Here is a 26,316-nt window from a genome sequence, read left to right as displayed (position 1 = left end):
TGTGTCTTCCTGCCATTGTGCCATTGCTGGTGCAATGAACATTGCATCAGCTGTGGAGCTATGATGGAGACAATGAAGCCTTTTGGCAACAGATGCACAAACAGACAGTTCACATGTAGTGTTAGCTTTGGAGAAGCACTGCTAACGATCTGCAAAACACACATGGACAATTAAAGCATCTTAAACAATCAATGCCTAATAAGATTTCACAGTTTTGTGTGTCGTGCACGGCAGTGCAGTATGAAATTGGTTCTAATACTAAGCATATTTAGCTGATCAGGAGCTAAAATTTTAATTGATGCTCAAAACATGAAACACTGCCATGAACCGAGGCATTCAAACTTTTCTTTGCAGAATAATGCAGGAGTATGTGGACATGTGACAAATATCAACAGCACATGAACATTATAAACTACAACAGCACAGAAGTCATTTTATCTACCCGCTTATTCCAATTAAGGGTCACAGTGACCCTTTATCTACAATATAATCATGACTGGTGTTTTAATGACATACAATCTGACATTACTGAGTATTTACTAAGCCTCTGGTTGCAGCAATGTTGCTAAATTATGGGAATAGTGAAAATGCCTCGTTTTAATTCCTTCATTTCTCCAGTACTGAAAATCTGGTTTCAGCACCCGTCCTTCCCACACTTTAGATGACAGGCAATGTTTTTTTTTTTTTTGTTTTTTGGGTTTTTTGTTGTTTTTTTTTTTGCTTCAGGTTGCTCTTCAGTGGAGTTTGTGCACTGACTAAACATTACTCCCTCACTGCAACACGTGGTTATGTAGATACATCTCTCCAACCCTGCAAAAGGCACTTTCAAGTAACAGCAATACAGGTGCAATGATTAATGTAGTACTAGATTAAATGATCAGGTACCCCGGGAGATACTGTGGGAGGTGCTGTGGGAGTATGGAGTTATGGGGTACCTTTGTCAGACCTATCCAATCTCTGTACTCGCAAAGCGAGAGCTGTGTTCGGGTTCTCTGCAGTAAGTCGAACTTGTTTCCAGTGGAGGCTGGCCTCCTCCAGGGGCCTGTACTACGAAGGGGGCTTAACTTACTCAGATGTAACCCAGGGTCAACCTCTTAAACCGGGGTTGACAAAAACTTGGTTTTCTCAAGTGGTGTTAATCGGTACTACAACGCTGAGTAAGATGTTGATTTGCTGAACCTGTGTTAACCTAATTGGAGTTTGTGCACGTTCACATAAAAGGGGCAGGTTGCAGCACACGTCACCATTTTTCAATGATGGTGCGGTCACCTTACTTTACCGAAGAAGAATGCACGATTATTATGCGGAGCTATGAGGAATTTAAATTAACGTTAAGGGGGAAACCAAACACATCGTCTGCCAATAAAGCAAGACAGGCTTGTTGGCAACGTATTGCTGATTGGGTAAATGCTCACATGTTATCTAAGGATTTAAAGCCATTAATGGTTATTCTGTTAACATAGTTACATATATATCACTTTGGCATGAAGGTTATCCAACAGGACAGCCCCATGTGGGGAGAAAAAGAATGTGAAATATGTAATTATAGTAATTGCATATTGGAATATTTAGAAAAATCACCCAAACCAAAGCAACCCTTATGTGGCTGAAATAAGTGAGAAGAAGGTGAGCTTAGAGTGGACTACACGATAATGGGTATATGAAATAGGCCAAATAGAACGGCTATACCTGCAAATTGATACTGTGAAAGACATAATCGCCCTTGTGCTCTCCCAGGGGTGCACTGATTGGGATTTGCGTGTAATCAATGGCTCCTATTACTCTTGGGAAACCTAGGAGAAATTGTTATTGATAAGCCCCACTTCGCCTAATTAATGGACATGCATTAGACCTATTTTGATATTAGTAATTATCCGCGATTGCATAAAACCCTTCTTTGATTTGCATTGCGGATAAATGGCCAGGGAAAACGACAAATGCATCCAACAGTTTAGATACAGCAAGTACTACCTTGCGAATCATATGACATACAGTATTCTTGCTCAGATGTTCAGCATCACTGATGGAATACATAAATTGTCCACTGGCAAAATATCTAAGCGCAAGGCACATTATCTGCTCAATCATCAGGGTATTGCTACGATGGGTGATGTTACAGACTTCTGGCCCGATCAGCTGACAAAGATAACGAATTCCCTCGGCTAAGAATCTATATCTTTCATAGAGAATATCGTCCGGGTATGTCAGCAGATTCTGGCGGTCTTTAAAAACCCTCGCCCTGCGAAGAGAGCCCCTCACAATTTGTGCCCCAATATCAAATGGATCATCCAGGTAGGCCAGCATGGTCTTCGGAGTGATTGAAGGTGGATGTGGGGTACTTATAAAGGGAGTGGTTAAGCGAAAACCTCAAGCTAACCTAGAACATAACCTGCTCGGAGCAGGTTTGGCACACAGCATAAATTGCCATGGCAGCATGCCTCGATCAAAACCTATCCACCTTTCATGTATGGGTTAACCGGGAAGTTACTCCACACGTCATCAACTTACTCCCGAAGTTACCCTGATAAGCCAGTAACCCGCTTCGTAGTACAGGCCCCAGGGCTGCACCTTGTCACCAATCCTGTTTGTGATATTCATGGACAGGATATGGAGGCGTAGTCGGGGGGAGGAGGGTTTCAGGTTTGGTGGGCTCAGGGTCTCATCACTGCTTTTTGCACATGATGTGGTCCTGTTGACTTCATCAGCCGGTGACCTCCAACACTCACTGGATCGGTTTGCAGCCGAGTGTGAAGCGGGTGAGATGAGTATCAGCACCTCTAAATCTGAGGCCATGGTTCTCAGAAGGAAACCGATGAATTGCCTACTCCAGGAAGAGAATGAGGTCTTGTCCCAAGTGAAAGAGTTCAAGTACCTCGGGGTCTTGTTCACGAGTGAGGGGACGATGGATCATGAGATTGACCGGAGAATCAGTGCAGCAAGTGCGGTGTTGCATTCACTCTACCATACTGTTGTGACAAATAGGGAGCTGAGCCAAAAGGCGAAGCTCTCGATCTACTGGTCAGTCTTCGTTCCTACTCTCACCTATGGCCATGAATGCTGGGTCATGACTGGAAAGAACTAGATCGTGGGTACAAGCGGTCAAAATGGGATTCCTCAGGAGGGTGGCTGGTGTCTCCCTTAGAGATAGGGTGAGAAGTTCGGTCATCCGTGGGGAGCTCGAAGTAGAGTCGCTGCTCATTCGCGTTGAAAGGAGCCAGCTGAGGTGGTTCAGGCATCTGGTAAGGATGCCTCCTGAGTGCCTCCCAAGGGAGGTATACCAAGCACGTCCATCTGGGAAGAGACCCCGGGGAAGACCCAGGACTAGGTGGAGAGATTATATCTCCACACTGGCCTGGGAACGCCTTGGGATCCCCCAGTCAGAGGTGGTCAATGTGTCCTGGCAAAGGGAAGTCTGGGGTCCCCTGCTGGAGCTGTTGGCCCTGCGACCCAAACCTGGAAAAGCGGTTGAAGATGAGTATGAGTAGATTAAATCACCAACTATTTTCATAATTGATTATTCATTTTGGGGTTTTTTTTATAATTCTATAAATTTCAGCTTCTTAAATGTCAACTTTTATTTTATATTACTAGTTTCTTTCATCCTCTCTGATAACCTAAGCACCTTTTGATCGCAGACAAGACATCAGAGGACATCGTCTTGGGCTTCAGGAAACACTCATCGCCATTTTCTGGACTGAACAACTAATCACGTAAATAGCTGACAGATTAATCAAAAATGAAAATAATTGTTAAGCACAGAATTTATCAGCAAAGTTTGGTTTTGGTTTTTCAGTCCGAACCAAAAATCTGCTGGGGGATAACTTACAAAAGAGTACCAATAATTATCCTGAACTCACTTAAATTCCTATTGAAAAGTGAAAATAAATTTCACTGTCTCTCAACACTGACCTTTATGTCGTCATCCCAAGAGGAACAAGTACACAAACTCTGCAGTCAGCTCTTAGCTCTGCAGACATTACAAATTAGAGATTTGCACAGATTTGGGACAGCGGCCCAGTTTTTCAGTAAGCTCGCCCTGGTTTTGTAACAGATGATGTCACAACTTACTCAATCAATCAATTTCAATCAATTTTTTTATATAGCGCCAAATCACAACAAACAGTTGCCCCAAGGCGCTTTATATTGTAAGGCAAGGCCATACAATAATTATGTAAAACCCCAACGGTCAAAACGACCCCCTGTGAGCAAGCACTTGGCTACAGTGGGAAGGAAAAAACTCCCTTTTAACAGGAAGAAACCTCCAGCAGAACCAGGCTCAGGGAGGGGCAGTCTTCTGCTGGGACTGGTTGGGGCTGAGGGAGAGAACCAGGAAAAAGACATGCTGTGGAGGGGAGCAGAGATCGATCACTAATGATTAAATGCAGAGTGGTGCATACAGAGCAAAAAGAGAAAGAAACAGTGCATCATGGGAACTCCCCAGCAGTCTACGTCTATAGCAGCATAACTAAGGGATGGTTCAGGGTCACCTGATCCAGCCCTAACTATAAGCTTTAGCAAAAAGGAAAGTTTTAAGCCTAATCTTAAAAGTAGAGAGGGTGTCTGTCTCCCTGATCTGAATTGGGAGCTGGTTCCACAGGAGAGGAGCCTGAAAGCTGAAGGCTCTGCCTCCCATTCTACTCTTACAAACCCTAGGAACTACAAGTAAGCCTGCAGTCTGAGAGCGAAGCGCTCTATTGGGGTGATAGGGTACTACGAGGTCCCTAAGATAAGATGGGACCTGATTATTGAAAACCTTATAAGTAAGAAGAAGAATTTTAAATTCTATTCTAGAATTAACAGGAAGCCAATGAAGAGAGGCCAATATGGGTGAGATATGCTCTCTCCTTCTAGTCCCCGTCAGTACTCTAGCTGCAGCATTTTGAATTAACTGAAGGCTTTTTAGGGAACTTTTAGGACAACCTGATAATAATGAATTACAATAGTCCAGCCTAGAGGAAATAAATGCATGAATTAGTTTTTCAGCATCACTCTGGGACAAGACCTTTCTGATTTTAGAGATATTGCATAAATGCAAAAAAGCAGTCCTACATATTTGTTAATATGCGCTTTGAATGACATATCCTGATCAAAAATGACTCCAAGATTTCTCACAGTATTACTAGAGGTCAGGGTAATGCCATCCAGAGTAAGGATCTGGTTAGACACCATGTTTCTAAGATTTGTGGGGCCAAGTACAATAACTTCAGTTTTATCTGAGTTTAAAAGCAGGAAATTAGAGGTCATCCATGTCTTTATGTCTGTAAGACAATCCTGCAGTTTAGCTAATTGGTGTGTGTCCTCTGGCTTCATGGATAGATAAAGCTGGGTATCATCTGCGCAACAATGAAATTTAAGCAATACCGTCTAATAATACTGCCTAAGGGAAGCATGTATAAAGTGAATAAAATTGGTCCTAGCACAGAACCTTGTGGAACTCCATAATTAACTTTAGTCTGTGAAGAAGATTCCCCATTTACATGAACAAATTGTAATCTATTAGACAAATATGATTCAAACCACCGCAGCGCAGTGCCTTTAATACTATGGCATGCTCTAATCTCTGTAATAAAATTTTATGGTCAACAGTATCAAAAGCAGCACTGAGGTCTAACAGAACAAGCACAGAGATGAGTCCACTGTCCGAGGCCATAAGAAGATCATTTGTAACCTTCACTAATGCTGTTTCTGTACTATGATGAATTCTAAAACCTGACTGAAACTCTTCAAATAGACCATTCCTCTGCAGATGATCAGTTAGCTGTTTTACAACTACCCTTTCAAGAATTTTTGAGAGAAAAGGAAGGTTGGAGATTGGCCTATAATTAGCTAAGATAGCTGGGTCAAGTGATGGCTTTTTAAGCAATGGTTTAATTACTGCCACCTTAAAAGCCTGTGGTACATAGCCAACTAACAAAGATAGATTGATCATATTTAAGATCGAAGCATTAAATAATGGTAGGGCTTCCTTGAGCAGCCTGGTAGGAATGGGGTCTAATAAACATGTTGATGGTTTGGATGAAGTAACTAATGAAAATAACTCAGAACAATCGGAGAGAAATAGTCTAACCAAATACAGGCATCACTGAAAGCAGCCAAAGATAATGATACGTCTTTGGGATGGTTATGAGTAATTTTTTCTCTAATAGTTAAAATTTTGTTAGCAAAGAAAGTCATGAAGTCATTACTAGTTAAAGTTAATGGAATACTCAGCTCAATAGAGCTCTGACTCTTTGTCAGCCTGGCTACAGTGCTGAAAAGAAACCTGGGGTTGTTCTTATTTTCTTCAATTAGTGAGGAGTAGAAAGATGTCCTAGCTTTACGGAGGGCTTTTTTTGTAGAGCAACAGACTCTTTTTCCAGGCTAAGTGAACATCTTCTAAATTAGTGAGACGCCATTTCCTCTCCAACTTACGGGTTATCTGCTTTAAGCTACGAGTTTGTGAGTTATACCACGGAGTCAGGCACTTCTGATTTAAAGCTCTCTTTTTTAGAGGAGCTACAGCATCCAAAGTTGTCTTCAATGAGGATGTAAAACTATTGACGAGATACTCTATCTCACTTACAGAGTTAGGTAGCTACTCTGCACTGTGTTGGTATATGGCATTAGAGAACATAAATAAGGAATCATATCCTTAAACCTAGTTACAGCACTTTCTGAAAGACTTCTAGTGTAATGAAACTTATTCCCCACTGCTGGGTAGTCCATCAGAGTAAATGTAAATGTTATTAAGAAATGATCAGACAGAAGGGAGTTTTCAGGGAATACTGTTAAGTCTTCTATTTCCATACCATAAGTCAGAACAAGATCTAAGATATGATTAAAGTGGTAGGTGGACTCATTTACTTTTTGAGCAAAGCCAATAGAGTCTAATAATAGATTAAATGCAGTGTTGAGGCTGTCATTCTCAGCATCTGTGTGGATGTTAAAATCGCCCACTATAATTATCTTATCTGAGCTAAGCACTAAGTCAGACAAAAGGTCTGAAAATTCACAGAGAAACTCACAGTAACGACCAGGTGGACGATAGATAATAACAAATAAAACTGGTTTTGGGGACTTCCAATTTGGATGGACAAGACTAAGAGTCAAGCTTTCAAATGAATTAAAGCTCTGTCTGGGTTTTTGATTAATTAATAAGCTGGAATGGAAGATTGCTGCTAATCCTCCGCCCCGGCCCGTGCTACGAGCATTCTGACAGTTAGTGTGACTCGGGGGTGTTGACTCATTTAAACTAACATATTCATCCTGCTGTAACCAGGTTTCTGTAAGGCAGAATAAATCAATATGTTGATCAATTATTATATCATTTACCAACAGGGACTTAGAAGAGAGAGACCTAATGTTTAATAGACCACATTTAACTGTTTTAGTCTGTGGTGCAGTTGAAGGTGCTATATTATTTTTTCTTTTTGAATTTTTATGCTTAAATAGATTTTTGCTGGTTATTGGTGGTCTGGGAGCAGGCACCGTCTCTACGGGGATGGGGTAATGAGGGGATGGCAGGGGGAGAGAAGCTGCAGAGAGGTGTGTAAGACTACAACTCTGCTTCCTGGTCCCAACCCTGGATAGTCACAGTTTGGAGGATTTAAGAAAATTGGCCAGATTTCTAGAAATGAGAGCTGCTCCATCCAAAGTGGGATGGATGCCGTCTCTCCTAACAAGACCAGGTTTTCCCCAGAAGCTTTGCCAATTATCTATGAAGCCCACCTCATTTTTTGGACACCACTCAGACAGCCAGCAATTCAAGGAGAACATGCGGCTAAACATGTCACTCCCGGTCTGATTGGGGAGGGGCCCAGAGAAAACTACAGAGTCCGACATTGTTTTTGCAAAGTTACACACCGATTTAATGTTAATTTTAGTGACCTCCGATTGGCGTAACCGGGTGCCATTACTGCCGACGTGAATTACAATCTTACCAAATTTACGCTTAGCCTTAGCCAGCAGTTTCAAATTTCCTTCAATGTCGCCTGCTCTGGCCCCCGGAAGACAACTGACTATGGTTGCTGGTGTCGCTAACTTCACATTTCGCAAAACAGAGTCGCCAATAACCAGAGTTTGATCCTCGGCGGGTGTGTCGTCGTGTGGGGAAAAACGGTTAGAGATGTGAACGGGTTGGCGGTGTACACGGGGCTTCTGTTTAGGGCTACGCTTCCTCCTCACAGTCACCCAGTCAGCCTGCTTTCCCGGCTGCTCGGGATCTGCCAGGGGGGAACTAACGGCGGCTAAGCTACCTTGGTCCGCACCGACTACAGGGGCCTGGCTAGCTGTAGAATTTTCCACGGTGCGGAGCCGAGTCTCCAATTCGCCCAGCCTGGCCTCCAAAGCTACGAATAAGCTACACTTATTACAAGTACCGTTACTGCTAAAGGGGGCCGAGGAATAACTAAACATTTCACACCCAGAGCAGAAAAGTGCGGGAGAGACAGGAGAAGCCGCCATGCTAAATCGGCTAAGAGCTAGTAGCTACGCTAAGCTAGCAGATTCCTAAAAACACGCAAAGTGAATAATGTGTAAATAATTTAGAGGTGATTCAGCAGAAGGAGTGCTTTAGTTAAGGCACGTAAAGATTACACTGGGAAACAAATCGTAATCTAGATAACTAGATCAATCTAACTGCGCAGATTAAACAACTAACAGATACAGAAAAACACCGCTGTGCTCCGGAACAGGAAGTGATACAATACCGCAGTGAGAGCCAACCACTCATTCTTAATACTAACAGGGAAAGCAGTACCAAACTCAAAGAGCGCAATGTAAAACGGTAATAAGATGCTTAGTCATGACTCGTTTCAAGAATGCAAACTGCCATTCTGCATGTGAATCAACAAATTCAACTATACAAAAATGCAACTTCAGCCAAGATTTTGTCCTCAATTTGTGCATCACTTGGGTCCACTAACTTAAACAGGAAATACTGTACAAAATTGGTTTTATCTAAGTTTTACAGTTTAAGTAAATGTGTATTTTTTATGTTAAACATTCTCAAAGCCCTAAAACAATATACAATACATCCAAAATGTATTCACAGTGCTGCACTTTTTATGTTGGTATTATTCCAAAATGGATGAAATTCATCTCCCCTCAAAATTCTACACACAATAACCCATAATGACAATGTGAAAAAGCTTTTATGAGATTTTTGCAAATGTATTACAAATGAGAACAAACAAAAAAAAAACATTAAGAAATCACATGTCCATAAGTATTCACAGTCTTTGCCATGAAGCTCAAATTGAGCTCAGGTGCCTCCTGTTTCCACTGATCATCTTTGAGATGTTTCTACAGCTTAATTGGAACCCACCTGGGGTGAATTCAGTTGACTGGACATGATTTGGAAAGACACACACCTGTCTACATATAACGTCCCACAGTTGTCAGTCAGAGCACAAACCAAGCATGAAGTCAAAGGAATTGTCTGTAGACCTCAGAGACAGGACTGTCTAGAGGCACAAATCTGGGGAAGGGTACAGAAACATTTCTGCTGCTTTGAAGGTCCCAATGAGCACAGTGGCCTCTATCATCTGTAAATGGAAGAAGTTCAGATCCACCCTTCAGGGAGGTGACCAAGAACCTGATAGTCACTCTGTCAAAGATCCAGCATTCCTCTCTGGAGAGAGGACAACATTCCAGAAGGACAACCATCTCTGCAGCAATCCACCACTCAAGCCTGTATGGTAGAGTGTCCAGACGGAATCCACTCCTTAGTAAAAGGCACATGGCAGCCCACCTGAAGTTTGACAAAAGGCACCTGAAGGACTCTCAGACCATGAGAAACAAAATTCTCTGATCTGATGAGACAAAGAATGAACTCTTTGGTGTCATGTCTGGTGGAAACCAGGCACCATCCCAGCCCAGACCTGAATCCGACTGAACTTCTCTGGAGAGATCTGAAAATGGCTGTGCACCGACGCTCCCCATCCAACCTGATGGAGCTTGAGAGGTGCTGCAAAGAGGAATGGACCAAACTGCCCAAAGATAGGTGCACCATGCATGAGGCATCATATTCAAGAAGACTTGAAGCTGTAATTGCTGCCAAAGGTGGATTATTATTTAAAATAGCATGTTGCCCATGGGGATCCACAGGCTCCAGATTGGACAGTGTTTATAAAATAGGTAGGTAATAAAAGGGTGGTAATAAATTATGCCAAATTTCTAAAATGAGTTGGAATGGTGTGTGAGTCCAGAATGTTTTTAGAACCTTAGACCTCAACTATTTTTAGAAGAACTCAACCCTTTTATTTCCTGTTAATTACATAATTGTTAATGTTTATTTACTGTCATAATGTATTTATAAATCGTTTAGGTTCTTGTATCATATACACAATATTATTATTATCATTTTTGTTTTTATTATTGTCACCCATGTATTTTTAACACATTTACAATCATATTGTGCACTTACATTGAACTTACTAAATAAAAATCACACATGCATGCTTTTAATATAAAGATGATTTATCGTCCCCCTGCTGGAATGAGTCCAGAATATAGTTAGCAATGTGCGCTAATATCCGTAGCTTTCCAAAAATATTTGTCCTGTCAACGTTCCGTTTTGGCGCCATTCATCCTTGACCCAAAATACATAAGCATACCAAACTTATGTTAAGTTGATCAAAGTCTCACACACAGACACACACACACACACACACACACACAGACACACACACACAGCTTTTTTTTCTTTTTCGCATTCTGCCACAAGCAGGTGGTTCTAATTTTAGACAAAAACAGAGACAGTGGCGGAAGTCATCAAACACAATACACTTCTCACTTATGGTACCAGCAATAAACTAAACTAAGTAACTAAACTGACTAAACGAAGTGAACTACAAAAACACAGCAAATAAATAAACACTAACAACACTGTTAAACTAACAGGAACCACAATAATATTTAAAACTCCAAACTCCCATGATGCATTGCAGCACAACTTCCACTGTTTACTTGCTAATTCCTCCAAAAAATTTGTCTCATCAACTTTCTGTTTTCGAAGTGTTCACCCTTGACCGAAAATACATAAGCATACCAAACAGCAAGTGTCAGCTCTCCCCAGTTTCTGTGTGATCAAAGCCCCCCCCCCCCCCCCCCCACACACACACACACACACACACACACGCCCCTTAGCTATTATAATATGCATTTTAAATTTTGACATAGTGAATTCAAATTTACAAGGTGTGGCAGGTCACAAATAACTGGAGTTTACAAAAAAAATGCAACAAAACACTCAAAATGCACTGTACTGGAAAAAATGAGATCTCACTTCAGTCAATGAAAGCACACGGCTTCCGCACACAGCAGCCTCTACAGAGAGCTTAGCTGTCAAATTTCATTCGTGATTTGAGACACTTTTGTCACTTTTGAGCCATGGAGTGTGTGCTATATACAGTTCCCAGCAGGGAAAATAACAACTGCATTTTTTAAATGAGTTGGAGGAAAGTAAGTGGGAGAACAAGTGGGTGGAATTGATAGACACAGGCCCAGAATACACATTGGCTGTACAGTTACTGAGGAAAAAGGTAAACATTTTTAGAAGAATGTATCAATTCAAATTTTCTAGGTCATTTTTTTGTAATCAGTTCTTCTCTTTGATATTTTGATTTTGAATACATTAGTATGCAAAGTCGGTTAACCATGTTTGACAATATGTTCCTTTTTTTTTTTTCAAAGAATACCGCATCCTGAATCTACTTTTTTCTTTAACTATTTCAGCTTTGATGTTGCATTATGAGCACTTTTGGTTCTGTTTTTTCATTAATTCTGTTTGCTCTTCCACTTTCCCATTGCACAGGAAGCAGGCAGCCTGGCTCTACTACTCCTTTCGGCTGCTTCTGTTAGGGATCGCCACATCAGATCAGCCGTTTCATCTCACCCTGTTCCCTGCATCCTCTGTAGCACCAACCACCTGAATGTCCTCCCTAGGCACATCCATAAACCTCCTCTTTGCCTTCCGTCTTCTCTTCATTCCTGATGGCTCCCTCTCATTCACACACATAAAGAGTCTTGCTCCTACTGACTTTCATTACCCTTCTCTCCAGAGTGTATCACCACATCTCCAGATTAGTCTCAACTTGCTCTCTACTCTCACTACAGATCACAATGTCCATCTGTGCTACTAAAAACATTTTACAATGACACTTCCACAGCTCCGTACGCTACTAACATACAGTACATGAACTGTATTCAAAGAGCTTGCAAAAAAATGTATCGCCTACATGCAGAAATTGCCTGCAGTGTTTATTTATTTTATAATCACCATTCTGTGTTCTGAACTCTTCCAGTATTGTCACTGTTATCAGACTGAAGGTTTTCCTCCAAGGTTTTGTCTTCCTCATTGTGGTCTAAATAATACTCAAAACCATAAGGCTGTGTCCTCCACAGCTGCTTCAGACACATGTTTAGACTGGACTTTAAAAAAAAAAAAAGAAGCTCCAATCTAGAGAGAAAAAAAAAATGTCAGAACACCTCGACCTCGGCCGTGTTTACAATTGATTTGGGCTTGAATCAGCAGGTGGCATTCTTGTGATGACGTAGCAACAATATGGCTGCAGCTGAGGGCTGACATAGAGCGCAGGCTTCAGATAGCTGCTGTTTATCCTTCACCTGTGCACTTATCGACTTTTACTGTTCAGGATTTTTTTTAAATATCAACATTTCATCATTTTAGTGATTATTTATGCACATTTGTTAGTTAGTTTGTTTGCTGATAAAATACCAGCTAATGCCATTTCTTGAACATTATGTGGATTACATTCATTGCCGTCACTGTTCTGTCTTTTATGCAACCTTCTGAGTTACTGTTGTAACATGCAGTATTTGTTTTGCCATACCATAAGTGTGAGTGTTAGCACAGCTCATGACCTTCCATCACGGAAGTGATGGAAGGTCACCCTTCCATCATGAGTTCCTTGCTTGCCACCAGTAGAGGCAAGCAAGGAACTTGCTTGCCTCTACTGGTGGTTGGCTCTCACTGCGGTATTGTATCACTTCCTGTTCCGGAGCACAGCGGTGTTTTTCTGTATCTGTTAGCTGTTTAATCTGCGCAGTTAGATTGATCTAGTTATCTAGATTACGATTTGTTTCCCAGTGTAATCTTTACGTGCCTTAACTAAAGCACTCCTTCTGCTGAATCACCTCTAAATTATTTACACATTATTCACTTTGCTTGTTTTTAGGAATCCGCTAGCTTAGCGTAGCTACTAGCTCTTAGCCGATTTAGCATGGCAGCTTCTCCTGTCTCTCCCGCACTTTTCTGCTCTGGGTGTGAAATGTTTAGTTATTCCTCGGCCTCCTTTAGCAGTAATGGTACTTGTAATAAGTGTAGCTTATTCGTAGCTTTGGAGGCCAGGCTGGGCGAATTGGAGACTCGGCTCCGCACCGTGGAAAATTCTACAGCTAGCCAGGCCCCTGTAGTCGGTGCGGACCAAGGTAGCTTAGCCGCCGTTAGTTCCCCCCTGGCAGATCCCGAGCAGCCGGGAAAGCAGGCTGACTGGGTGACTGTGAGGAGGAAGCGTAGCCCTAAACAGAAGCCCCGTGTACACCGCCAACCCGTTCACATTTCTAACCGTTTTTCCCCACTCGACGACACACCCGCCGAGGATAAAACTCTGGTTATTGGTGACTCTGTTTTGAGAAATGTGAAGTTAGCGACACCAGCAACCATAGTCAATTGTCTTCCGGGGGCCAGAGCAGGCGACATTGAAGGAAATTTGAAACTGCTGGCTAAGGCTAAGCGTAAATTTGGTAAGATTGTAATTCACGTCGGCAGTAATGACACCCGGTTACGCCAATCGGAGGTCACTAAAATTAACATTAAATCGGTGTGTAACTTTGCAAAAACAATGTCGGACTCCGTAGTTTTCTCTGGGCCCCTCCCCAATCAGACCGGGAGTGACATGTTTAGCCGCATGTTCTCCTTGAATTGCTGGCTGTCTGAGTGGTGTCCAAAAAATGAGGTGGGCTTCATAGATAATTGGCAAAGCTTCTGGGGAAAACCTGGTCTTGTTAGGAGAGACGGCATCCATCCCACTTTGGATGGAGCAGCTCTCATTTCTAGAAATCTGGCCAGTTTTCTTAAATCCTCCAAACCGTGACTATCCAAGGTTGGGACCAGGAAGCAGAGTTGTAGTCTTACACACCTCTCTGCAGCTTCTCTCCCCCTGCCATCCCCTCATTACCCCATCCCCGTAGAGACGGTGCCTGCTCCCAGACTACCAATAACCAGCAAAATCTATTTAAGCATAAAAATTCAAAACGAAAAAAATAATATAGCACCTTCAACTGCACCACAGACTAAAACAGTTAAATGTGGTCTATTAAACATTAGGTCTCTCTCTTCTAAGTCCCTGTTGGTAAATGATATAATAATTGATCAACATATTGATTTATTCTGCCTAACAGAAACCTGGTTACAGCAGGATGAATATGTTAGTTTAAATGAGTCAACACCCCCGAGTCACACTAACTGTCAGAATGCTCGTAGCACGGGCCGGGGCGGTGGATTAGCAGCAATCTTCCATTCCAGCTTATTAATTAATCAAAAACCCAGACAGAGCTTTAATTCATTTGAAAGCTTGTCTCTTAGTCTTGTCCATCCAAATTGGAAGTCCCAAAAACCAGTTTTATTTGTTATTATCTATCGTCCACCTGGTTGTTACTGTGAGTTTCTCTGTGAATTTTCAGACCTTTTGTCTGACTTAGTGCTTAGCTCAGATAAGATAATTATAGTGGGCGATTTTAACATCCACACAGATGCTGAGAATGACAGCCTCAACACTGCATTTAATCTATTATTAGACTCTATTGGCTTTGCTCAAAAAGTAAATGAGTCCACCTACCACTTTAATCATATCTTAGATCTTGTTCTGACTTATGGTATGGAAATAGAAGACTTAACAGTATTCCCTGAAAACTCCCTTCTGTCTGATCATTTCTTAATAACATTTACATTTACTCTGATGGACTACCCAGCAGTAGGGAATAAGTTTCATTACACTAGAAGTCTTTCAGAAAGCGCTGTAACTAGGTTTAAGGATATGATTCCTTCTTTATGTTCTCTAATGCCATATAACAACACAGTGCAGAGTAGCTACCTAAACTCTGTAAGGGAGATAGAGTATCTCGTCAATAGTTTTACATCCTCATTGAAGACAACTTTGGATGCTGTAGCTCCTCTGAAAAAGAGAGCTTTAAATCAGAAGTGTCTGACTCCGTGGTATAACTCTCAAACTCGTAGCTTAAAGCACATAACCCGTAAGTTGGAGAGGAAATGGCGTCTCACTAATTTAGAAGATCTTCACTTAGCCTGGAAAAAGAGTCTGTTGCTCTATAAAAAAGCCCTCCGTAAAGCTAGGACATCTTTCTACTCATCACTAATTGAAGAAAATAAGAACAACCCCAGGTTTCTTTTCAGCACTGTAGCCAGGCTGACAAAGAGTCAGAGCTCTATTGAGCTGAGTATTCCATTAACTTTAACTAGTAATGACTTCATGACTTTCTTTGCTAACAAAATTTTAACTATTAGAGAAAAAATTACTCATAACCATCCCAAAGACGTATCGTTATCTTTGGCTGCTTTCAGTGATGCCGGTATTTGGTTAGACTCTTTCTCTCCGATTGTTCTGTCTGAGTTATTTTCATTAGTTACTTCATCCAAACCATCAACATGTTTATTAGACCCCATTCCTACCAGGCTGCTCAAGGAAGCCCTACCATTATTTAATGCTTCGATCTTAAATATGATCAATCTATCTTTGTTAGTTGGCTATGTACCACAGGCTTTTAAGGTGGCAGTAATTAAACCATTACTTAAAAAGCCATCACTTGACCCAGCTATCTTAGCTAATTATAGGCCAATCTCCAACCTTCCTTTTCTCTCAAAAATTCTTGAAAGGGTAGTTGTAAAACAGCTAACTGATCATCTGCAGAGGAATGGTCTATTTGAAGAGTTTCAGTCAGGTTTTAGAATTCATCATAGTACAGAAACAGCATTAGTGAAGGTTACAAATGATCTTCTTATGGCCTCGGACAGTGGACTCATCTCTGTGCTTGTTCTGTTAGACCTCAGTGCTGCTTTTGATACTGTTGACCATAAAATTTTATTACAGAGATTAGAGCATGCCATAGGTATTAAAGGCACTGCGCTGCGGTGGTTTGAATCATATTTGTCTACTAGATTACAATTTGTTCATGTAAATGGGGAATCTTCTTCACAGACTAAAGTTAATTATGGAGTTCCACAAGGTTCTGTGCTAGGACCAATTTTATTCACTTTATATATGCTTCCCTTAGGCAGTATTATTAGACGGTATTGCTTAAATTTTCATTGTTACGCAGATGATACCCAGCTTTATCTATCCATGAAGCCAGAGGACACACACCAATTAGCTAAACTGCAGGATTGTCTTACAGACATAAAGACATGGATGACCTAATTTCCTGCTTTTAAACTCAGATAAAACTGAAGTTATTGTACTTGGCCCAACAAATCTTAGAAACATGGTGTCTAACCAGATCCTTACTCTGGATGGCATTACCCTGACCTCTAGTAATACTGTGAGAAATCTTGGAGTCATTTTTGATCAGGATATGTCATTCAAAGCGCATATTAAAACAAATACGTAGGACTGCTTTTTTGCATTTACGCAATATCTCTAAAATCAGAAAGGTCTTGTCTCAGAGTGATGCTGAAAAAACTAATTCATGCATTTATTTCCTCTAGGCTGGACTATTGTAATTCATTATTATCAGGTTGTCCTAAAAGTTCCCTAAAAAGCCTTCAGTTAATTCAAAATGCTGCAGCTAGAGTACTGACGGGGACTAGAAGGAGAGAGCATATCTCACCCATATTGGCCTCTCTTCATTGGCTTCCTGTTAATTCTAGAATATAATTTAAAATTCTTCTTCTTACTTATAAGGTTTTGAATAATCAGGTCCCATCTTATCTTAGGGACCTCGTAGTACCATATCACCCCAATAGAGCGCTTCGCTCTCAGACTGCAGGCTTACTTGTAGTTCCTAGGGTTTGTAAGAGTAGAATGGGAGGCAGAGCCTTCAGCTTTCAGGCTCCTCTCCTGTGGAACCAGCTCCCAATTCAGATCAGGGAGACAGACACCCTCTCTACTTTTAAGATTAGGCTTAAAACTTTCCTTTTTGCTAAAGCTTATAGTTAGGGCTGGATCAGGTGACCCTGAACCATCCCTTAGTTATGCTGCTATAGACGTAGACTGCTGGGGGGTTCCCATGATACACTTTCTCTTTTTGCTCTGTATGCACCACTCTGCATTTAATCATTAGTGATCGATCTCTGCTCCCCTCCACAGCATGTCTTTTTCCTGGTTCTTGTTATATGGCTGGGGGGGCCTGGCTGCCGGTTTGTTTGTCTTTTGGTTTCCTCCCAGGTGGTGTGCATTTGGGACTGAGTGGCTGTGTTGCTGAGGCTGTCAGGACCTCACCCTGATCACCTGCGACTCGTCAGGACTCACAGCTGTGGTGCTTCTGGATGGAGTGGAACATGTTGGCATTTAAGACTGGAGTGCACAGTGTGTATTTGCCAGAGACTCGACCTTGTGACCAGACGGGTGAGATCGTCGTCTCGGGAGCCATCTCATCAACAGCGGATGCTGAGAACGTCCAGGTTTGATGCACAGTCTGTGAAAGAGGAGGGGGTGAGGTTTCACGCTCGTCAGCACACTTCCTGAGGTACGTTAGATTTTGTGACTAAGTTATACAGTCAGTAAATGTGGTGTCCCTCACACCTAATTGTATTGAGCTGTTTGTTAGTCATGTATCAGCTTCCACTGCAGTGGAGTTTTGTGAACTGGATGTTCCATGCCTGCAGGTTGGGAAGCTGATCAGTAATCAAGCCAGGAAGTGTTTGCTGTTTGTACACCTTTAAGTGTTCTGTGTGTAGAGTGTGGACTCACATAATGGTTCCTTCTTTCACAGACTCGGTTGTTGCGGCCACCTGGGGGGTGTCGGCGGGGTCCTTGGGTCCGAAACAGCTTCTGGCTCCGGACCGTTAGCGCTGCTGGGAGCGCACCACGCCAGGCCGCACCTTTTTGTTATTATATTATCACTGTTATGTATTAAATTCAGTTAGCCTTTGTACCGTGCTCTGCTTATTTCATACTGGGTCCTTCAAACGCTGGTCGGTTCTCCGAGCTGCGTCCGACACATAACAGTTCTCTCCCTCAGCCCCAACCAGTCCCAGCAGAAGACTGCCCCTCCCTGAGCCTGGTTCTGCTGGAGGTTTCTTCCTGTTAAAAGGGAGTTTTTCCTTCCCACTGTAGCCAAGTGCTTGCTCACAGGGGGTCGTTTTGACCGTTGGGGTTTTACATCATTATTGTATGGCCTTGCCTTACAATATAAAGCGCCTTGGGGCAACTGTTTGTTGTGATTTGGCGCTATATAAAAAAAATTGATTGATTGATTGATCACCAAGCATACAAGGTCAGTGTTTAATGGGCATGGTCTCTGTATCGTGCTGTGTTTGGGAGGATGAGAGCAGAGGTCATCTCTTAGTCTGAGTTATTGTTATAAGAACCCACTCATCTGATGCAATAATTTTAACATTTCATTATTTGGAGTTTAGCATTGTTTCATTAGCTTGTTCAATCATCCATCCATCCATCCATTTTCTTCCGCTTTATCCGGAGTCAGGTCGCGAGGGCAGCAGCTCAATCAAAGCCACCCAGACCTCCCGATCCACACACCACCCCCAGCTCCTCCGGGGAACCCCAAGGCATTCCCAAGCCAGCCGAGACATGTAGTCCCTCCAGCGTGTCCTGGGTCTTGTTCAAGCAATCATTCATAATGTTGGTAAGGTTGGAGTGAACCAGGAAGCTAACAAGGTGCACACTTGATGGCAGACAATGTTAATATTGTCGACCTGATTTTGTCAGCCATTTGATAGTTTTCCTTATGAGGAGAAACTAAGAATTAAACAGCAGGACAGATCAACACCTAAGACTGATTTGGTGCAAAAAGTAGGGAAAAGTAACAGATCTTCTCAGCTCTCCTGGTATGACAAAGTTAGCTGGCTGACTGGAAGTGCTGTGGCAAAGAAAATCTACTGTTGGCCATGCCTCTGGATGAAACCATCTCAGGGGTGTCTTGTCTGGTCAAAATTGGGTTTTGGGGATCTGTCTAACTTTGACCAGGCATATAAAAGGCATGAAAAGAGCAATGAACATGTGAGTCCATGTGCCATTGAGAGGACAGTGGTCAAGCCCCTGGGAAAGACGTGTACTTGGTACAATCGGGTCACAGACCATTCTCTTACAATGGAGGGAAGAATTTACGTAGACTAAATTTACAAATTTTATGATGTAAGCCGACAATAAACTTCCCTTCTTAGAAAGACGTGCCACAGAAACCCCCCCCACCCCCACCCCCACCCCCACCCCCAAAATCCTGGCTCTGCCCGTGAATAAGCATACAGTCTACTGGGAGTTAAATTTGACTTCAGAAGCCGAAAGTAAACAGCTGATAAACGACACGTTTTCTTTTACTTACTTGATAGTCCAGTATAAACTGTCAGAAACCAGTAAAGTGTTCTCTTGTAATTAACAGTAGTATCTGTGTGAGTTAATGCCAGCACCAAGCGTTTAAGCGGCTTAAAATATCCATTACATGCCCGAATTAACAGACATTCCAAACACAAGCGAACCGCTAACATTTCAAAATTAAAAAAATAAAACAACTGTGATTAATAACCGCGTTTACCTTAAACCGCAGAGGTCGTTTGGTTCGTTAGGAGCTTTACATTCTTCTTCTTCTTCTTCTTCTTCTTCTTCTTCTTCTTCTTCGGGTGAAAATAGTAACAGATGAGATGCGGCAAAAGCTGATTGCTGCCATCTATAGGTCAGCAGTACAAAGATGCTGAGAGAAAAGTCTAAGCTACACCATCACACCGTATTAAATCCTGCAGCGCAGAACAACATATCAATGTTTGCATTAAATTTAATGGCCAACAATATTGTTCACTGATCACCAGCAACACATGCAGAAATATATCAACTTAGCTAGTATAACTAATATCAATGATCCTTTCAGTCCACGCCTATCATTATACAGATTACACAAAAACACATTAAGTATTATAAAATGAAATCAAATTTGATAATAAAAATATAAAACCTGGATGTGAGTTCTGCTACTTTGCTACTGCTGCTATCAAAAGAGCAGATTTCTTTATATATTATGTTGTTTTGATTAACAGAAAGTTTGTTCTATATTATACTGTAAATAAATGTCCTAAAATTTGGTGCAGTGGAATCTTAGCCATTCAAATGAATGCCAAAAATCATGAATGTTTGACGTACACATGGCAGCTAATATTGCATCATTTAATGTGGCATTGTTGATTGTTGCACAAATTGCACTGATATATATATATATATATATATATATATATATATATATATATATATATATATATATATATATATGCCACTATCATCGCATGCACTACGTTTACACACTTACCAGCGGAAACGAAGGAAATCCTAATTTTCCAACCTTCTAACATCGGCCTTTTATTCTGAAAGCGGAAATACTTGTCATCGGCTTGATGCCGTTGCCATGGAGATCATAAACCAGACGGCGCCGTCCTCCAGCGGGATTCCCACAGATTCTTTTTCTAATTTATTTATTTAAATTCTGTGTCATTTGACATTTCTCGAAATATTAAAATGGACTTAAGCCACGTCAGGCGGCTGCCTTCTGCGGGCTACCGGTCACCGGAACCATCCGAAAGTTCCAGGCCGGTACCGGTACCAGCTCGTGCACGATCGGACAACACGCGCTTTAATGGCAGAAGAGACGCGTCAAAGTTGCAGAGTGCGGACAAGACCGACCCGGTTAAAAAGGACCAAATGTGGCGAGAGGCGGTGCACAGCGAGCTGAGAGGAGGCAGAGAATGGTAAGAAAAAGATACTTGATCAATCATATCGTCGACCTTATGTGCACAAAATGTACTGGTTAGAAAAAGGAGCTGCATAAATCTGCAGATTACAGCAAAATATTTTGCAGCGTTGCTGCTGACAACACACACACACACACACACACACAACTATTTTAATTTATTTTCATTTATATAGCGCCAAATCACAACAGAGTTGCCTCAAGGTGCTTCACACAAGTCTAACCTTACTAACCCCCAGAGCAACAGTGGTAAGAAAAAAACTCCCTCTGAGGAAGAAACCTCAAGCAGACCAGACTCAAAGGGGTGACCCTCTGCTTGGACACAAATTACAGAACAATTCACAAAATGAACATACAGGAAAAGCTGTTGGTACACAGGACCGGAGGGTTTCAGAAACAGACACCACGCCCATCTCTGGATGGAGTTGCACCTTAAACAGAGAGAAAAAAAGGATCAGGCATCAGAAAGACAAGAAATACAGTATAATTTGTCAGCATTAAACAACAAGAAAAACAGGAAATACTAAGGTGATCGCCGGCCGCTAGCCCTAAGCTTCACTAAATGTAGGATCAAAAATTACCCCAAGGTTCCTCACTTTGTCAGTGTGACGTACGACACAAGAACCTAAGTGTTAACTGGTCAAATTGATGCCGAGTTTAAAATCAGAGTTTATCAGAGTTTAAAAGTAGGAAGTTGCTAGACATCCAGCTTCTCACTGATGCAAGGCAATCTTCTAAGGATTTTAGGTGGATGAGATTACCAGCAGTTAACGGGATGTATAACTTAGTATCATCAGCATAGCAGTGAAAGGTAATACCAAAGCGCCACAATATGTGCCCAAGGGGTGCTATATAAAGGGAGAAAAGCAGGGGGCCTAAGACGGACCCCTGTGTGGAAGATCATTCACTACTTTAGTGAAAGCCGTCTCTGTGGAATGATATTTTCTAAAAGCAGACTGCAGTGGTTCAAAGAGATTATTCTCAGTAGGATAGTCTACGAGCTGCTGTGACACCTTTTTCCAGAATTTTAGAGCAAAATGATAGATTTGATATCGGCCGATAGTTTTTCAGTACACTAGGGTCAAAATTAGGTTTCTTAAGTAATGGTTTAATCACTGCAGATTTGAAACATTTAGGAACAGAACCAGAACTTAATGAGAGATTAATAATTTCCAGCACAGTCGGCCCAAGAGTGGGCCACAGGTCCTTAAACAGTTTTGTTGGTATAGGATCAAATAAAAAGGTTGTGCTTTTTGTTGACGTTATGAGTTTTGTCAGCATGCCTAGAGAGATACTATCAAATTCTGTAAATCTAGTTAATACCTCAGTAATGGCGCCCGCCTCAATAGCAGGGTGTAGTGGCTGGGTTAAGGCACGCTAGGATATGTTTAACCTAATGTCTTCTATTTTCTTCCCAAAGTAATCCAGGAAATCTTGTGCTGTAAAAGGAGAGCGAACTACAGGTGGTTGTCCATGAATAAGTGTTGCCACCCTGTCGAACAAGAACTTTGAGTTATGCTTGTTTTTGTTGACCAAATCAGAGTAGTAGGTCCGCTTTGTAGCCAATAACGCATGCTTATAGTCTAAGATAGCATCACGCCACACAAGGTGAAATACTTCTAATTTTGAACTACGCCATTTCCGTTCCAGACCTCTTGCCTTATGTTTGAGATCACTCACGTAATCATTGAACCAAGGTGACTGTGTTTTGGGGGAGCGCAGTTTTAACACAGGTGGCGCAGTCATGTCGAGTGTAGTTTTGAGCTGAGTTTAAACTATCCACAAGGCTGTCTACTGATTGGGTATTTGCCAAATGTGAAGCGAAGATATCAGGCAGTCTAGCTTTAAGTTCAGTCTTAGTTGAGGACTTGATGCATCGCCGTAGTGATATATAAGGTTGTTGTTACACTAAACACGGCAGCAGAACTATAAATTTAATAAGTGAGTTATCAGAGACCACTGATATAAGAGGCATGATGTCAATATTTGTGACAGCAATACCACATGTGAGAACCAAATCCAGGGTATTTCCACTAATGTGCGTTAAATCCTGAATGCATTGCTGAAATCTAATGCATCCACAATTTCCATAAATGATTTGCAGAGGGGATCAGAAGGTTTATTTATATGAGTCACCAATAATCAGAATGTTCTTTTCACTAGTTGACAAGTTAGAGATGAACACACCAAATTCATCTAAGAATTCAGAATATGGGCCAGGAGGCCTACAGTGACAAAGTAATACGGCTGATTTTTATTCTTCTGACCTTGGCAATGTGTAATATCCTGAGCAGAGCGGAGATCAGATGCCCAAACAAATTATGTTCCTGACCCCAACAGCTAATAAGCTAAACCTAGATTCATGAATAAGAGCAACACCCCCACCTTGCTTTGCATCACGTATTCAACTACAGGAGAAGGTCATGCCTGTGACGTCACAGAAGACTATATCTGGACTACCAAGTGGCTTTGCTGCTGAAGAATGAAGCCAATGCAGAAGTGTCAAAAATCTGCAGTTTCCTTCAATGGCCACTTGAAGCTTGTCCCAAACGTGTTTCAGTCTCATGGGGTAATTAAGGTCAGATGGTCTCAGATGAAGCCCACCTGGAAAAAGAAAAAGTAGCAGTTCCTTGACTAGCCACTTGTGTTGTTTACACTCCTGACACAAAATCAGCAGCATTGTTTTTTCCACTTCCATATCAAATCAAATCAATTTTATTTATATAGCGCCAAATCACAACAAACAGTTGCTCCAAGGCACCTTATATTGTAAGGCAAGGCCATACAATAATTATGGAAAAACCCCAACGGTCAAAACGACAACAGTGGGAAGGAAAAACTCCCTTTTAACAGGAAGAAACCTCCAGCAGAACAGGCTCAGGGAGGGGCAGTCTTCTGCTGGGACTGGTTGGGGCTGAGGGAGAGAACCAGGAAAAAGACATGCTGTGGAGGGGAGCAGAGATCAATCACTAATGATTAAATGCAGAGTGGTGCATACAGAGCAAAAAGAGAAAGAAACACTCAGTGCATCATGGGAACCCCCCAGCAGTCTACGTCTATAGCAGCATAACTAAGGGATGGTTCAGGGTCACCTGATCCAGCCTTAACTATAAGCTTTAGCAAAAAGGAAAGTTTTAAGCCTAATCTTAAAAGTAGAGAGGGTGTCTGTCTCCCTGATCCGAATTGGGAGCTGGTTCCACAGGAGAGGATCCTGAAAGCTGAAGGCTCTGCCTCCCATTCTACTCTTACAAACCCTAGGAACTACAAGTAAGCCTGCAGTCTGAGAGCGAAGCGCTCTATTGGGGTGATATGGTACTATGAGGTCCCTAAGATAAGATGGAACCTGATTATTCAAAACTTTATAAGTAAGAAGAAGAATTTTAAATTCTATTCTAGAATTAACAGGAAGCCAATGAAGAGAGGCCAATATGGGTGAGATATGCTCTCTCCTTCTAGTCCCTGTCAGTACTCTAGCTGCAGCATTTTGAATTAACTGAAGGCTTTTCAGGGAACTTTTAGGACAACCTGATAATAATGAATTACAGTAGTCCAGCCTAGAGGAAATAAATGTTGTGTGGGCCGCTGAAGAGGAGGTACTGCTGGCCCACCACCACCAGAGGGCGCCCTGCCTGGAGTGCGGGCTCCAGGCACCAGAGGGCGCTGCCGCCTCACAGGAGCAGCCAAGGTGACAGCTGTCACCCATTAACCAAAACAGCTGACATCCATCAGCGGAGGGGTATATCAGCTGGACGGCATCTCCACCTCATTGCCAAGATATCGCTCTATCAAAGAGGTAACGATCTCAGCCAAACGTGCTATTAACTGAAGCCGTAATACTTGTTGCTTGTTTGTAGGACAGCTGACTACTGGACTGGACATATTTGGATAAGTACTCACCTTCCTACATTTCCATATTGTTTTTGACGAGAGGTGGAGGTGGTGTCTCCACCCTCCGTGTTGCTGGGTGCAGCCGCACCCACACCTGACTGTTTCTGTTCCTCGCCAGCAGTATCGGATCCGACGAGCGGAGGCAGTGGCCACCTGGGAGTTCGGGACTTGGCGGCTCCAGTATTCCCGGGGTTCGGTGGCAGAGGAAATCGGGTTGGTTCCGGTTCGACTTGGACAGACGTCTCCTATCGTCGAGCCTGCCCACACGACACCGCTGTAATTGGACTCAATCTCAATATTGTAATCGGTTGTGTTTGTTGTGCCTATTTCACAACAGTAAAAACAGTGTTATTTGACTCCTCCATTGTCCGTTCATTTGCGCCCCCTGTTGTGGGTCCGTGTTCCTACACTTTCACAACAATAAATGCATGAATTAGTTTTTCAGCATCACTCTGAGACAAGACCTTTCTGATTTTAGAGATATTGCGTAAATGCAGAAAAGCAGTCCTACATATTTGTTTAATATGCGCTTTGAATGACATATCCTGATCAAAAATGACTCCAAGATTTCTCACAGTATTACTAGAGGTCAGGGTAATGCCATCCAGAGTAAGGATCTGGTTAGACACCATGTTTCTAAGATTTGTGGGGCCAAGTACAATAACTTCAGTTTTATCTGAGTTTAAAAGCAGGAAATTAGAGGTCATCCATGTCTTTATGTCTGTAAGACAATCCTGCAATTTAGCTAATTGGTGTGTGTCCTCTGGCTTCATGGATAGATAAAGCTGGGTATCATCTGTGTAACAATGAAAATTTAAGCAATACCGTCTAATAATACTGCCTAAGGGAAGCATGTATAAAGTGAATAAAATTGGTCCTAGCACAGAACCTTGTGGAACTCCATAATTAACTTTAGTCTGTGAAGAAGATTCCCCATTTACATGAACAAATTGTAATCTATTAGACAAATATGATTCAAACCACCGCAGCGCAGTGCCTTTAATACCTATGGCATGCTCTAATCTCTGTAATAAAATTTTATGGTCAACAGTATCAGAAGCAGCACTGAGGTCTAACAGAACAAGCACAGAGATGAGTCCACTGTCCGAGGCCATAAGAAGATCATTGTAACCTTCACTAATGCTGTTTCTGTACTATGATGAATTCTAAAACCTGACTGAAACTCTTCAAATAGACCATTCCTCTGCAGATGATCAGTTAGCTGTTTTACAACTACCCTTTCAAGAATTTTGAGAGAAAAGGAAGGTTGGAGATTGGCCTATAATTAGCTAAGATAGCTGGGTCAAGTGATGGCTTTTTAAGCAATGGTTTAATTACTGCCACCTTAAAAGCCTGTGGTACATAGCCAACTAACAAAGATAGATTGATCATATTTAAGATCGAAGCATTAAATAATGGTAGGGCTTCCTTGAGCAGCCTGGTAGGAATGGGGTCTAATAAACATGTTGATGGTTTGGATGAAGTAACTAATGAAAATAA

General features: G+C 41.9%; 2 protein-coding genes across 2 annotated transcripts in view; one reads left to right on the top strand and one right to left on the bottom strand.

Moving 5' to 3' along the window:
- Positions 1-19,805, bottom strand: part of LOC117500687 (CAP-Gly domain-containing linker protein 4-like) — a 147,069-nt gene extending 127,264 nt beyond the window's left edge. Inside the window, exon 1 of the mRNA XM_034159449.1 lies at positions 19,729-19,805. The gene's annotated coding sequence lies outside the window, so the exon portion shown is untranslated. The remainder of the gene's footprint in view (positions 1-19,728) is intronic.
- An 849-nt stretch (positions 19,806-20,654) lies between these two features.
- Positions 20,655-26,316, top strand: part of c19h2orf50 (chromosome 19 C2orf50 homolog) — a 9,539-nt gene continuing 3,877 nt past the window's right edge. The window contains exon 1 of the mRNA XM_034159831.1: positions 20,655-20,927. Within this exon, the coding sequence (XP_034015722.1) occupies positions 20,697-20,927 (231 nt within the window). The 5' untranslated portion in view covers positions 20,655-20,696. The remainder of the gene's footprint in view (positions 20,928-26,316) is intronic.

The sequence above is a fragment of the Thalassophryne amazonica genome, chromosome 19 (assembly GCF_902500255.1).
Source record: "Thalassophryne amazonica chromosome 19, fThaAma1.1, whole genome shotgun sequence".
In the NCBI taxonomy this organism is placed as follows: domain Eukaryota; kingdom Metazoa; phylum Chordata; class Actinopteri; order Batrachoidiformes; family Batrachoididae; genus Thalassophryne; species Thalassophryne amazonica.
This window is presented reverse-complemented; position numbering and strand designations above follow the sequence as displayed.